General features: G+C 51.7%; 2 protein-coding genes across 6 annotated transcripts in view; both read right to left on the bottom strand.

Moving 5' to 3' along the window:
- The window catches only part of AKNA (AT-hook transcription factor), a 61,401-nt gene extending 54,133 nt beyond the window's left edge, over window positions 1-7,268 (bottom strand). The window contains exons 1-2 of one of the 3 annotated variants that reach the window (XM_025359030.1): window positions 7,225-7,254; window positions 3,169-3,222 (exon numbers count right to left, since the gene is read on the bottom strand). The gene's annotated coding sequence lies outside the window, so the exon portion shown is untranslated. Of the gene's footprint in view, window positions 1-3,168; window positions 3,223-7,224 lie in introns of those variants that run through there. The other 2 variants (XM_025359029.1, XM_025359031.1) reach the window with 2 other exon arrangements.
- A 3,544-nt stretch (window positions 7,269-10,812) lies between these two features.
- Window positions 10,813-14,550, bottom strand: part of WHRN (whirlin) — a 103,260-nt gene continuing 99,522 nt past the window's right edge. For 2 of the 3 annotated variants that reach the window (XM_025360430.1, XM_025360432.1), the window contains exons 10-12: window positions 12,937-13,118; window positions 11,939-12,061; window positions 10,813-11,669 (exon numbers count right to left, since the gene is read on the bottom strand). In XM_025360430.1, the coding sequence (XP_025216215.1) occupies window positions 11,487-11,669; window positions 11,939-12,061; window positions 12,937-13,118 (488 nt within the window). In that variant the 3' untranslated portion in view covers window positions 10,813-11,486. The remainder of the gene's footprint in view (window positions 11,670-11,938; window positions 12,062-12,936; window positions 13,119-14,550) is intronic. The other variant, XM_025360431.1, reaches the window with a different exon arrangement.

The raw sequence follows: 14,550 nt of genomic DNA, 5'->3' as shown, positions 1-14,550 counted from the left end.
AAGGTCACAAAGCTGATGAGCTGCAGTAGAGTTTCAAACACACAAAGACCCGGCTTCTAATAACCAAGCTTGGTGCTCACAGCATTGCAGCCCGCAGAGATAATTAATACCTGTGCGCAACAAAATCGAGAGTGGAGCTTATTACCAACGAATTGCAATTCACAAAGCCAATGTTCCGATTTTATAGTGAGGCCCTGGTTCCACACAGAGCCTTTTGGTTTCCCAAAATGCTTTCTTCTTTATAGCACTAGATATTCAAGAACAGAACGTCAAAGTGGGAAGAAAAGGATTATTCCATTGTATAGGTGAGGACACTGAGGCCCAGAGAAGAGAAGAGATTAGTTCCTGGTCACCCAGAAAAGAAACAACAACAAAAACCTCTGACTCCTGGCCGGGCACAGCCGCTCACACCTGTAATCTCAGCACTTTGGGAGGCTGAGGTGGGCGGATCACCTGAGGTCAGGAGCTCAAGACCAGCCTAAGCAACATGGTGAAACCCTGTCTCTACTAAAAATACAAAAATTAGCTGGGCGTGGTGGCAGGTGCCTGTAATCCCAGCTACTGGGGAGGCTGAGGCAGGAGAATTGCTTGAACCTGGGAGGCAAAGGTTGCAGTGAGTCGAGATTGCACCATTGCACTCCAGCCTGGGCGACAGAGCAAGACTCTGTCCCCAAAACAAAAACAACAAAAAACCTCTGACTCCTACTGCCAGGGCTTGATGACTTTCATCCTTTTACCAGCAACAGGCATGTGCGTGGCTGTGTCTGCAGAACCCTGCCAGCCCTTCCCACGAGCCTGAGGCACAAGAATCACTTGAACCTGGGAGGCGGAGGTTGCAGTGAACCGAGATCATGTCACTGTGCTCCAGCCTGGGCAACAGAGTAAGACTCTGTCAAAAAAAAAAAAAAAAAAAAAAATTCCACAGGGAGTCTGAGGGAGAGAGGAGGCAGGTGAGGATTTCCGGAGTGAACCAAGAAGAAATGATGAAATATTCTCTACTTCTAGGGAAGTAGAGACCCAATTTCCAGCCTGAGTGACCAGGAACAAGCACCTTCCTTTCTCTGAGCTTTGGAACCTGGGGCTTAATGAGATTGTCTCTGAGGTTATCAGAGATTATCTTCTAATACTAAACCTCCTGGATTCTTTATTCCATTTGCCCACTCAGGCAGAAATGCCATGCTGACAGGAGGCTGCAGGGCACAGGTGTTAAGGCACACGGGCTTTGTGGGCAAACAGAGAACTCTATGTTCTCCCTTGGAAGCTGTGTGACCTTGGGCAAGCTGCTTAACCTCTCTGAATCCCAGAGTCCACCTCTGTAACATGGGCCCATAATTATTTTACAGGGTTCTTGGGATGACCAATGAGACTATGTGCCTGCAGTTCTTGGCCCCAGTGCCCAGCTGGCACAGAGTAACTGTTCACAAATAAATGGCCTTGCCTTTTCCGTGAAACGCCCTATGACCTGCTCCCTGCAGGACTGAGTTTAATTTTCCTCATTCACAGCTTCCACAATTATCAACCCCAGCTCTAGTGATGAGTCCTGGACACAAAAAGGGAGAGGCAGTTTTCCCAACTGGAGGGAGGTGCTGACATTTCCCTGTAACTCTATTCCCTGCAACCCTTAAACCAGTTCCAGGGCTCACTGACCCAGCTAGAAACTCCGTCCCCACTCTGAGTAGTTAAGGAGCAGAGCAAACAGGCCCTTCTCAGCCAACTGAGATATGGGTTATGAGGAGGGTGTGGCCATATTGAGGAAAACACATACATACATTCAAATTCATGCTCTTTTCAAAGAGTCAAACAGAAAAAACGTGCATGTGCCAGGAAGGGACTGCTAACAGCAAAACTTTACTGAACACCTATTATGTGTCAAACACCTTATAAAAGCCTTTCCATGGATTCAGATCTCATTATTTAATCATCATACTAATCCAAAGAGGGAGAAATTATGATGCCCATTTTATTTTATAGGTGAGGAAGCTGGTTTGAACCAAGTTGTTTAAATCCGGACAGAGTGTGTGTGTGTGTGTATATATATATATATATATTTTTTTTTTGAGATGGAGTCTCGCTCTGTTGCCCAGGCTGGAGTGCAGTGGCGTGATCTTGGCTCATTGCAAGCTCCACCTCCCGGGTCCACGCCATTCTCCTACCTCAGCCTCCCCAGTAGCTGGGACTACAGGCCCTGCCACCATGCCCGGCTAATTTTTTTTTTTTTTTTGTATTTTTAGTAGAGACAGGGTTTCACCATGTTAACCAGGATGCTCTCGATCTCCTGACCTCGTGTCCGCCTGCCTTGGCCTCCCAAAGTGCTGGGATTACAGGCATGAGCCACCGCGCCCGGCCCCATACAGCATAACCTCAATCACTTTGCAACTGAAACTTGCAATAGGTAAAATAGTTGGAAACAATCACAGTGTCCAGTAACAGGTGACCATTGAAAGAAATTGTGATAGTTCCGCTCAAAGGAATAAGCAGCTGTTAACAGTCATGCTAATGAAGAATATCAGATAATGTAAAAATTTTGTTATGTTAAGTGGACAAGCCAGTTATAAAATAACATATATCTAGTTGGAGTCCATTTAAAACAGTAAAATATGGAGGAAGAGGAGGAGGAGGAAAGGAAGGAGACAGGATAGGAAAAAAGGGAGAGAAAGCGAAAGAAAGAGAAGGACATGCTTTAAGATGTTTACAACAGGCCATGTGCTGTGGCTCATGCCTGTAATCCCAGCACTTTGGGAGGCCGAGGTGGGAGGATCACCTGAGGTCAGGAGTTCGAGACCAGCCTGGCCAACATGGTGAAACCCCCGTCTCTACTAAAAATACAAAAATTAGCTGGGTGTGGTGACGTGCACCTGTAATCCCAGCTACTCGGGAGGTTGAGGCAGGAGAATCGCCTGAACCTGGGAGGCAGAGGTTGCAGTGAGCCAAGATCGTGCCACCACACTCCAGCCTGGGAGATAAGAGTGAAACTCTGTCTCAATAAAAAAGAAAAAACAAGTTTACAAAAATTATTACTAGGTAGTAGAATTATAGGCAAGTTTTTTTGATAGGCAAGTTTACCATTTTTCCTTTTGGGTATTTTCTAAAAATAACAGTTGCTTTAAAAATAAGAATGAAATGAACATGTACTATTCTTAAAAACAAAACAAATGAATACCACCTCACATCTGTGTGGTGCTTCCTTCTGACCTTGGGCTCCTCCGTCCTCAGTTTCCCCTTCTGTGAAAGGTGAAATGTATGGTTGGGCTCTTTGAGGCCCTTTACAGCTCTGACATCCTATAACATTCTGTAACCCCCACACCTTCTCCTCCTCTGTTTAAACTCTAATACAGTATGTTGTTGTCTGCAATACAGTCATTATGCAACATGTGGGAACACGTGAAAATCACTAAAAGGAAAAGATGCAATCAGCGCCCAGCCTCAGCCACTTTTTGCATTTGGAGGCATGGCATGTGTTGCTGGATTGGATCCTCATAAATAGGCATTTAACAGATGAAGAAAGGCTCAGAGAGGTTACACAACTTGCCCAAAGTCACACAGCACATTAAGGCACAGTTGGGTCTGTAACCACAAATAAAGCATTATCCTCCAGACGAATCCTTCGTGGGGGACTGAGTGTGCCTCCTAGACCCCGAGACCTCCCCTCCTCAGTCCTGGTCCTTGGCTGTGGCCCCAAGACCCAGAGGAGACTGACAGCTGGACATCCCACTCTGGCCTTGATCCCAGGCTCCTTCCCCAGAATAAGCTGAGCTGGCTGGGGTGGTTGGGGGGACTTGGGGGGAGAATGCTGGCAAGGACCTAGGGGTTGGTCTGGGAGTGGCACTGGGCGCAGAAGGTCTCACTTGGCAATGGAGCTGGAGTTCGCCTGACATTTGGCGAGGAAGCCCAGAGCCAAGACGGAACTGCAAGCTGGGGTGCAGGAGGGAGGAGAGAGTGAGAATGTGAGACTTTGGGGGCAGGAAGCCTGGGTCAACTCTGGTAGATGAGCCTTTGCTGTTTTGTTTCAGAACTTCTTTAATATCCTCAGCTACAGACAAGAGGCTTCTCCTTCCCTCAGGCATGTATGTGTAAAGTAACAAAATAACATGTTTGTGCACAGGACATGCTCAGAAAATGAGGGGCTTCTGTTAGCCTCCTCCTGGTTCCCCTGGCCAACTGCAGCGCCTCTTCCCTACACCCACCCTGACTTACCCCCTAATCCCTTGGCACAACGATAAGTCTTCTTAGGGCACCATCCTGTCAGGTTTTTCCCCTGCTTAATGACCATCCATGGCTCCTGTCACTTTCAGGTTAAAGGCCAGACATTTTGGCCTGGAATTCAGGCTCAAACCCACCTGTTTGCAAGTCAAGGCTGCTGCACTGCATAACTCACACCGTATACTACAAAAGCCATTCCATAAAGGTTTTCTTCCCAAATCCCATACTTCAGGAGAGCTGCAGTGGGGGGCAGGCCTTCTGGCCTGGCTCTATTGGGCTCTGCCAAAAAGCCCCCAAATCCAGGCTGCCAAGCAGAAGCAAGGCTGGCCTTCCATACCCCAACATCCTTCACCTGCAGCTCTCTTAAAAAAAAAACAGTAAGAAAAAGCCCTGATTTGTGGTGGTTACTAATTTTGATGGTGTTAAATCCCCTTACTGAAATTGGCCATGCCAATTTCAAGCTGTTGATATCACTGAATGAAGCACTGGGAAGAGACGGACACAATCCGCTCTCCCGAGCTCACACCAGCACACCCTGCACACCCCAAAGTAAGGATGCGCTAACACCAGTGAGAAGCTGTGTGACTCTTGTCAAGTGGCTTAACCTCTCTGAACCTCAGGCTTTCTATCTGTACAAGAGGGACAACAATAACACCCACTTCAACAACATCATGTAACTGATATAATCTAGATGACCAACAACAATGTTTTGAGCACCTACTCTATGTAGCGCTCTGTACTAGGTAGGCATTAGGGAATAACAATGGTGACAAAACAGATAAGAGCTCCTGCCCTCCCAAACCTCACTTGTTGCAGTAAAACCCCTGGCACAGTGGCTAGAATGTAGCACTCAATAAATATTAGCTATAATATTAGCTAATAATACCAATGGTATTATTATCATTATTCCTTCCTTTCTTTGAGCCTCAGTTTTCTCATTTACTTAGAATGTGGACTGAGCAAAAGCTTTCTATGACGCCACCTCACTCGAGCCTTAAAATGGTGGTAAAGTAGCCGGGCGCGGTGGCTCACGGCTGTAATCCCAGCACTTTGGGATGCTGAGGTGGGCAGATCACGAGGTCAGGAGATCCAGACCATCTTGGCCAACATGGTGAAACCCCGTCTCTACTAAAAATACAAAAATTAGCCGGGTGTAGTGGCACATGCCTGTAATCGCAGCTACTCGGCAGGCTGACGCAGGAGAATCGCTTGAACCCGGGAGGCAGAGGTTCCCGGGAGCCGAGATCGCGCCACTGCACTCCAGCTTGGAGACAGAGCTAGACTCCGTCTAAAAAAAAAAAAAAAAATGGTGGTGAAGTGGGCATTACCAACCTCATTTTATGGAAGGGAAAACTGAGGCACTCAGAACTGAAGCCAGGCTGGGGATCTAAACCCAGGTCTTCTTACTTCTGGTCTCCAGATCATTCCCACCTTCCAGGACTGAGGAAACATAAAAAGGATCAGGAATGCGACTGGGGATGTGAATGCTTTAAAAATACTCTTCCTTCTCCACGCCCCCACGGGGGGAAACTGAAGTGTCCATGTCGTGCACCAATTTCCAAAACACCCTCTCAGCCTGACGGCCATCAGCTGGGGCCATTCCCGGTCTCTCTGGAAACCCCGATCCCAGCGCCTCTGGCAGAGTCTGCAGGACGGTGGGAGCTGATGAAATCCCCTTGCAAGAAGCAGCCCCAATCACATGTTTTAAATGCAAACCGGCTGGACCTTAGGAGGCAAACGCCCCACATGGGCATCATCTCCCTCCTGCAGAACTGTGAGGCGACTGCCCCAAGGAATAAACCCAGAGTACCAAAACACCATAGGTTCCACTCCCCTGTTAGTAAGTAAACCAGACTTAGGCCCCTTCTAATAGATGGGCAGTCATTGTTTTACTAACAAAACAGCCCCCAAATAAAACCCACCAATCCCAAGGAGGCACCTGGAAGTCTTTCGAGAAGTCCCTGTATCTGTCTAACTTTAGTCTTTCATGCTTCAGTTCCAGCCCATTTCTTCTTCTGTTCTAGAGGACAGGAACAATGTCTCTTTTCACTGCAGCCTGTCTCAGCTTCTCTCTGCTCCAACATAGCCCACGTTTGTGATCCCTTCCGACGATCTCAGAAGCAGGTTTTTAAACATAGGTAATGATGGACTCCAATCCGTCATTTCTTTTAACAAAAGCCCGGGAAAGGAGCTTTGGAAGTGTCGTCTAAGGTCACGCAGCAAGCAGACTCTGGCTCTGCCTGTGCCAGCCCCATCACACTGGGGAGGGCCCAGCTCTGCGCCTCCCTGCTGTGCACCCTTGGACCAGTGGCGCCCCGTCTCTGGACCTCATTCTCCTCCGCAGGCGTACCAAGAGGGAACTGGACTTATTTTTGCAGCCCGTTCAGTTCCTACCATTGTCAAGGCTGCCTACCCGACCCTGGCCCTTGCTCTACCTTCCCCCACTGACAAAAAGAGGAAAAGAAACTTGCGTTAGGCGTCCGGGAAGGGCGCGCGGCTCCGAGGGCCGCCAGGCTGCGGCGATTGTTGCTGGGTGAACGAATCTCACACAAATCCCAGATAGAAAAGCCTCACCTCCCCAGTAACCACAGCAACCCGGGCCACGCCTCCAGCCCAAACACAGCCCGAGGCCCCGCCAAGGCCCAGCCCCAAGCTCCCCCGGGACCCCTCCCCTCCCTGCCACCAGCCCCAGCTGGAAAGAGAAAAAGCCAACGCCCCCATTGTGCGGAGGTGGAGACTGAGGCCGGAGGGTGGAGGCTGCGGAACCCCGCGACCGGCAGGGTTTGGACTGGGGCCCGCATCGCCCGTCCAGGGCTACCTCCCATTCCCGGAGCGGTGATGCGTCTCCTTCCCCATGCGCGTGGGGTTTCCACGTGGAAAAGACCGAAAGCAGCACCGTCCCAGTGGAACGGAGCCCACCGGCGCTGTCCACTCTCCCTCCCCATTCTCCTGACGGAAAAACTGAGTCCCAGCGAGGGGCAGGGACCACCCCGGACGACCCGCGAGTCCCTCCCCGCGTCTCACCTGCTGGCGGCCGCCGCGCGCGGGTGGTTTCCTGGAGTTGAGCGGCAAACAAAGGCCTCCAATCCGGGCGCGGGGCGGGGCGGCGGCTCCTTTGCATAATCCCGGAGGCCCGCCCGGGACGGCGGGGGGCGGCCCCGGGGGCGGGGCCTCGGGGAGCGCACCAATCACCGAAAGGAGGCCTCCGCGACCCGCCCCCAGGGACTCAGGCACGGGGAGCGCAAACCCTGCTGCAGGATGAAAATCTCAGACGTGGGAGGCTGCGTGTCCCTGCTGCAATCAGCCCCACCGCAGATCCGGAGATCGAGGCCTGGTCTGCGGAGGGTGAGGCATTTATGCAAGATCGCACAGAGTGGCACACACCTGTAATCCCCAGCCCTTGGGGAGGCCGGGCAGATCACCTGAGGTGAGGAGTTAGAGACCAGCCTGGCCAACATGGTGAGCGCCTCCCCACCCCCAGTCTCTACTAAAAATACAAAAATTAGCTGGGCGTGGTGGCGCACATCTGTAATCCCAGCTATTTGGGAGGCTGAGGCACGAGAATCCCTTGAACTTGGGAGGCGGAGGTTGCAGTGAGCCAAGATTGCATCACTGCACTCCAGCCTGGGCGACAGAGAAAGACTCCATCTAAAAAAAAAAAAAAAAGGAAAAACAGATTGCACAGAGCCACAGTGAGGAGGAAATCACAAACTTCCATGGCTGAAGTGGACTGCTTAGTAACGGTAACAATAAACTTTTCTCGATCACTAATTATGGGCCAGACCTGTTGGAAACTCTTCTGCTGTTCAGTTGTCTCCTATGAGGTACGCAGGTATTATCACCCCCCGGGTATATTCCCTTCCAACCTTCCATCAGGCAAGCATGCAAACCTAGCCCGAAGACGGACAAGAAGTTTTCCAAGGTCCCGCTGTGAGTGCAGCACAGACATCATCCCTTGTCCACCACACACACACCTTGAAGGATGCACGGTGTCCAACTCACCTGGGCTCATTGCCCCAGCTCTGCCACCTGCTGCCAGTGAGCCTCAGGCAAATGGGATTCATACCCACACCTTATGCAGTTGTTGAGAGTAAATAAATAATAATGGCAGGCCCGTAAGAAATAAATCAGTGGTACTAATTTAAACAGCACCTTGACTGACCCTATTAACACAAGAGGCTTAGTAAGTCCTGATGCAAGAAGAGACTTGTCCAAGGTCCCTCCTCCAGCTGCATCCAAAGTTGAATGCTTTGGAGTTTTTCCTCCTGGTAGAAAGCACTTGCCAGTTCCCCAGGTTGCCTGCTACTCCCTAGACACATATTTGGTAGCAAGTTTAGCAGCAGCTTCTACTCACTAAGGGTCTGCTCTGTGCCAGGGGCAAACATTTTAGCTAATCCTTCTGGGCTCTGGCCCTGGAATGTCAGTGTTGCAAGGGCCCAAGGTGTTTTTCCACACAGGTCATGGAAGTGAAGTGTGTTCCTGGGTTTGAGCAGCATGGCGGTCCTGACTCTTGAACAGAAGGGGAAACTGAGGCTTGGTGCATTGTGTAACCTGCCCAGCATTCTCCAGCAAGGGAGAAGCAGACCCTGAGACTCCAGTCGTTCCCTCCACCCCCCACTTTGGCATCATGAGTAAAGATGTCAGGGTCACAGGTACATGTGGCCAGGGTGGACCTCTGACAACCCTCTCCCCACTCTTCCAGTACTTGAAGCTGCCTTAACCCACGACACTGGGTCCTTCAAAAGACACCAGGACAGGTGCAGGAAAGAGCAGACCCAGGCTTCAGGCAGCTGTGGGTCCAAACTTGTCCTTCTTAGCTGTGTGACTTTGGACAACCATCCACTTGCAAAGGAAAGTTTTTAGGTTAAAAGTTCTACTGGGAGGGAAACCCACACACCCAATGGGCTGCAGCCTCAGAGTCAGGCCCAGGAATTCCAGAAGCAACAAGTCCAGAAACCTCATTCTTATCTTACTCCTTCCAAGTACAGGCATGGGGCTGTGAGTAGCAGCTGCTGGGGGTGGCAGTCCCATTGTGTTAGTTTCCTATGGCTACTGTGACAAATTAAAATGGCACAAATTCCTTCTCGTACAGAGGGCAGAAGTCTGAAATGAGCCTCTCTGGGCTCAGGTCCTTCTGGAGGCTTTGAGGGGAGAATCCACTGCCTTGCCTTTCTCTGCTTCTAGTGGCTGCCTATATTCCTCAGGTCGTAGTCCCTTCCTTCATCGTCAAAGTACATCTCACTGCAACAACCCGTGCTTCCGTCATCACACCTTGTCCTCTTCTGTTACATCTTTCTCTGCTTCCCATTTATAAGAGTCCAGTGATTACACTGGGCCCACCCCATGTCAAGATGTTAACTTAATCATGTCTGCAAAGTCCCTTTTGCCATATAAAGTAACATTCCAGAGTTCCAGGGATTTGAATCTGGGTATCTTTGGGGGCCATTATTTAGCCTACCAAACCCATTTTACAGATGGGGAACTTGAGGCTCAGAGAGGTAAAATTACTTGCCCATGACCACACAAGCTTTGGAGTTGAATGCCAGGAGATCTGAGGCCTAACAAAGCCCTCCTGCTGCTAGGTGGGGGGTCATTCTCTGCAGAGGGTCCACAGCACCCTGTGGGGGGATGGCAGGGGTGCCTTCTGAAACACCAGCTGCCTCAGGGGAATCCATGGCTCAGGTCTCAGGTCGTCTGCCCAGGCTGGAAAGAGAACAAGGACAGCTAAGAACAGGATCTGGGACAAGAGCATGGAACCAACTGTCCCTAACCCACCTCTGACAGAACTCTGGACATAGGCCTGGACAAAGCAAGATTTCTCAAACTCTTCCATCTTCCAGACAAATATTGAGGACAGAAGGAATGAGCACTGGGGCCGGGACTGAGGCCATACAGTAGACCATGTCTGCTACCTTTTCCTCCGAGCCCATCCCATATGTTTTGCTCTGACACCCGCTGCCCTTGGCTACTGGAACAGCTTGGCTCACATAGGTAGAGAGCAGGAAGTGATTGGGAATTTATGGCCTCTCCCTGTAGGGCTTTGTCCAAAGTCTGACAGGCATGAAAGTCCGGCCCTCTGGCCTTGAGTGGAGACAACTCTAGGCCTAGTGTACGCCCTGGGATCCTCCTGGGATCAGGCTGAAGCTGCCTTCTGCAGACTTTACTTGAAATCTCACCCTCCCTTGGCTTCCTCCCCTTCCCTGTCCTGCTTCCTGACGTCCTTGCTGGTCCCCCCTGAGGGCACTTCTTGATGATTGCTTGCGTACAAATCCTTATCTCTCAGGCAGCTTCTGGAAATGAACGGGCAGCATCTGGGATTTAAAACATTCATGCACATTGTGCATTCTGCCTCATAATATACTTGCGGGTTTTAATCTAAAAATATTATCTGTAAATACTCAAGTTTTGCCCTCAAGCCTTCAAGTAAGAGGCTCCAAGATGTGAGTGTGGCTCAAGCACCCCTGCACACCCCACCGTGTATCCCAAATGGAGCCATAGGGGCAGGCAGGGTGGTGGTCTGTGGTGCTCTGACTGACCCCACCTGTCCTGTCCACTCCTCTCCCCACATGGAAACCCCAGCCACACAGGTAGACCACACAGCACGCTGGCCTCTAACCTTGTTCAGATTTCTTTATTGAAAAATTAAAGTCATAAGCTCTGTATATAAATACAATGACACTGCTGGTCACCTGCAAGGCCTCTGGGATAGGCTGGGGGTGCAGAGGGAAGCTGGGGCCTTGGGGTCCCCAGGGGCATGGGGAGGGAAATAAATAATAAATACCACGGGGGATAAGGAGCCAGGAGGAATGGGGGTGTGAATGGGGAGGTGCTCGATGCTTATTTGTGGCACTAAAGGTCCTGCAAGATTCCCCCTGGTTGGGGGCCATGTCCACGAACTCTCAAGTGACTTCACTTTGGACAAAGGCTCAGGCATCTGGGGATGGGCTGGGTCCTAACTGGAGGGGGGACAGTAGTGCCCCCAACCCAACCTGGAGAAACCAGCGCTCTGCCCTTCCTTTTCCTTTCTTCCTGTCTTGCAACCCACTTGTCTTGGGCGCCTACTGTGTACCCAGTACGGCACCAGTTCCTGACCTGACCTTCTATTTGCCTTGCCCTGCTCTCTTCCTCTCCCAGTTCTGGTCCAGTGGGCTGGGATGGAGGGGGGATGTCTTCCTGCTACCCTGGTCATGCAGCCCCAACCCCGCAAGGAGCTTGATGAAGCCAACGGTGGGAAGGGACTGGAACCAGGGGCTGGGTAGTGGTGGGAGGCCCTCAGGCCTTGGCCTCTAGAGCATCACATTGAACTCAGTGACCAGAAAGTCGATGTAGTCACGGTCCTTGGTCTTGAAGGCCTCGGCGATAATGCGGGCGGCCTCCCGGTGCTCCTTGCCCCGAAGCGTCAGCCCATTCACTTCCAGGATCACGTGGCCCACCTTGAGCTGCCCACAGTTGTGAGCTGAGCCGCCTCTCTGCAGAGAGGAGACACAGGGCATGGGGTGCCCAAGGGTTAGACAGGCCTGGCTTTGACCACCCACTGGGTCAGTCCCAACACTGCCAAGCAGGCAGCTACAATCTGGGTGGCCACTGCTCAGATTAGGAAAATTGAGGCCCAGAAGATCAAAGGTGACATAAGCCTAGGAGTGCTGTGTTACCCATGGGAGTCGCAAAACCCTGGAGATGCTGAGAAAGGGCCTTTCTTGGGTAGGGAAAGATGGCAAGTGGGGCCCCGGGGACATACCTGAATAGTGACAATCCTAGGCAGGGGCTGGCGGGTGTTGGCGCCACCCTCGATGGCAATGCCCAGGGTGGCCGCACTTTTCTTCACACGGACCAGAGTGGACGTGGGCTCCAGGAGTCCAGGCTGTGGGTGTGAGGAAAGACACCACTGAGGCCTTCGCAGTTGGCAGGCCTGGCCAGGGGGCCGGGCTGGGCCGGGCCATGACACCTCCCTGGGTCAGCAGAGCTCCGGCTCCAGCCCTGTGTCGGGAGCCTCAGGCGTGCCACACGCCAAGCCAAGCACTTGTGTTCTCGGCTCTTTAATCTTCACCAAAATCCCTGAGGCTCGGGAGGTTAAGGAGCTTGCCTAAGGCTGCCTGGTGGCGGCATCAGGACTTTAATCCGGGCCTGACTCTGAAGACTGTCTCAGCCACCTGGCCATGTCAAAACTGAGGGGAGATTAAAGATTCCCAAGACCGGCCGGGCATGGTGGCTCACGCCTGTAATCCCAGCACTTTGGGAGGCCGAGGCGGGCGGATCACGAGGTCAGGAGATCGAGACCATCCTGGCTAACACGGTGAAACCCCGTCTCTACTAAAAATACAAAAAATTAGCGGGGCATGGTGGCGGGCGCCTGTAGTCCCAGCTACTCGGGAGGCTGAGGCAGGAGAATGGCGTGAACCCGGGAGGCAGAGCTTGCAGTGAGTTGAGATGGTGCCATTGTACTCCAGCCTGGGTGACAGAGCGAGACTCCATCTCAAAAGAAAAAAGAAAAAAAAGATTCCCAAGACCAACCTCAGCCTCAGCCCCTAGTGTCAGTGCAAAGACAGAGCTGAAACTGGGCCTCCAGATTCCTAATCCAGTGCTCCACCGGGACGTCCAAATCCCTTCAGTGATGGGGAGCTCACTACCTCCCCTTGTGGTCACTTGCCAAGCTGAGGCCAGGTCCCGGGACCTCCCATTCTGTACCTGGGGCCCATGTTCCTCTCGGCCCTCTGCATCCTCCTCCTCCTGGCTCACCGGTTTGTTGGCCCCGTCTGTGGGCCTCTCGTTCCGAGGCAGCTCCCTGCTACTCCTGCTCTTGGTGGACGCCGACTGCCTGCCTCGGCCTGGGGCACTGGCCTCTGCCTCGCCAGCATCCACACCACTGTCCTCGCTTAGAGTCTGCCCGCTGTCTGAAAGCTGGGAGAGCGTAGAGGCTGCTGGAGAGGGGAAAAGGAAGACAGAAGCAGCTTATATAGCTGGGGTCAGGGAGGGCTGCCTGGAGGCAGTGATGGAGATGGAGGCTGGAAGGCTTTGGGAATTCCCCAGGTAAAGATGGGGGAAGGAAGGAAGAGATCATGGCGCTGGAGGGCAGGTCCACTCCCTGCCACCCTCTCCACCTACTCAGGACCTGTCCTTTCAACCAGACCTGGCCCAAAGGCTGTGACTTCCAGGACATCTGCCTGGATCTCCCAGTTCTCAGCCACTGGCGTAACGATTAAAACAGAGGTCAGGAGGCAAACCCAGCACACGGATGTGGGTGTTATCTTTGTTTTAAAACTCACATAATGCTATCAATTTTTAATGATGAACCAACACATTCAAATTAGAAGATTTCATGTAAGTAATTTCTAGCTTCCCAAGAATACAAGAGAAATTCTGCCACACCTGGCCCGTACGCCTGCGCGACCCCTGCCTGAGCCGAGTGGCGGGCACATGCCTTCCAGCCGCCGGTCAGCTTCACTATGTGTGTAACAGCCCGGCCCCTGAGTGTGAGACCCTACATTAAGAACACACACTCTGGAGTCTGGCAGGTCAGCTTTGAATTCCCACTGACCAGCTGTGCACGCCTGGGCAAGTAACAGAGCCTCTCTAAGCCTCCTATGTTCTTCTAATACAGAAATGATGGTGCCTAACCACTGGGGTGACTGTAAAAACTCACAGATCTGATGTATAGAATGGAGCAGTCAAGGGAATAGACTTGTGCTAGCCTGCCTGGCTCCAGGCTGTGGGTTCTTGATCTAGGGTTTCAAACTCAGGGCCCGGCTGTGATACACACAGTGAAGCAGCGTGCGTTGACTGCCCACCACTTGGCTCAGGCAGCGGCCGTGCAGGGGTTCAGGCCAGGGGTGGCGGAATTTCTCTTTTTTTCTTGGTAAGCTAGAAATTACTACTTTCTCTCTCTCTCTCTTATCAATGTTTGGTTGTTTTCTTTTGTTGAGACAGCTTCTCACTCTGTCGCCCAGGCTGGAGTCCAGTGGTGCAATCTTGGCTTACTGCGACCTCCACCTCCCAGGTTCCAGCAATCCTCCCACCTCAGTCTTCTGAGTAGCTGGGACTATAGGTGCTCACCACCACACCTGGCTAATTATTGTATCGTTAGTAGAAATGGGGCTTTCACCAAGTTGCCCAGGCTCCTGAGGTCGAACTCCTGACCTCAAATGACCTGCCCGTCTCGGCCTCCCAAAGTGCTGGGATTACAGGCATGAGCCACTGCACCCAGCCAGAAATGACTAATTTCTATGTCTCAGTTTGTTCATTCATAAAATGGGGATAATAATAGTACCAACCTCATAGGGCTACTGGGAGGATTCAATGAGTTAATACTATAGGCAAGGCCCTTTGAACACTGGCACATACAAAGTGCTTATT

This window comes from Theropithecus gelada, chromosome 15, assembly GCF_003255815.1.
Source record: "Theropithecus gelada isolate Dixy chromosome 15, Tgel_1.0, whole genome shotgun sequence".
Classification (NCBI taxonomy): Eukaryota; Metazoa; Chordata; class Mammalia; order Primates; family Cercopithecidae; genus Theropithecus; species Theropithecus gelada.
Note: the sequence above shows the minus strand (reverse complement) of the source record. Positions and strands in the feature narration are given on the sequence as shown.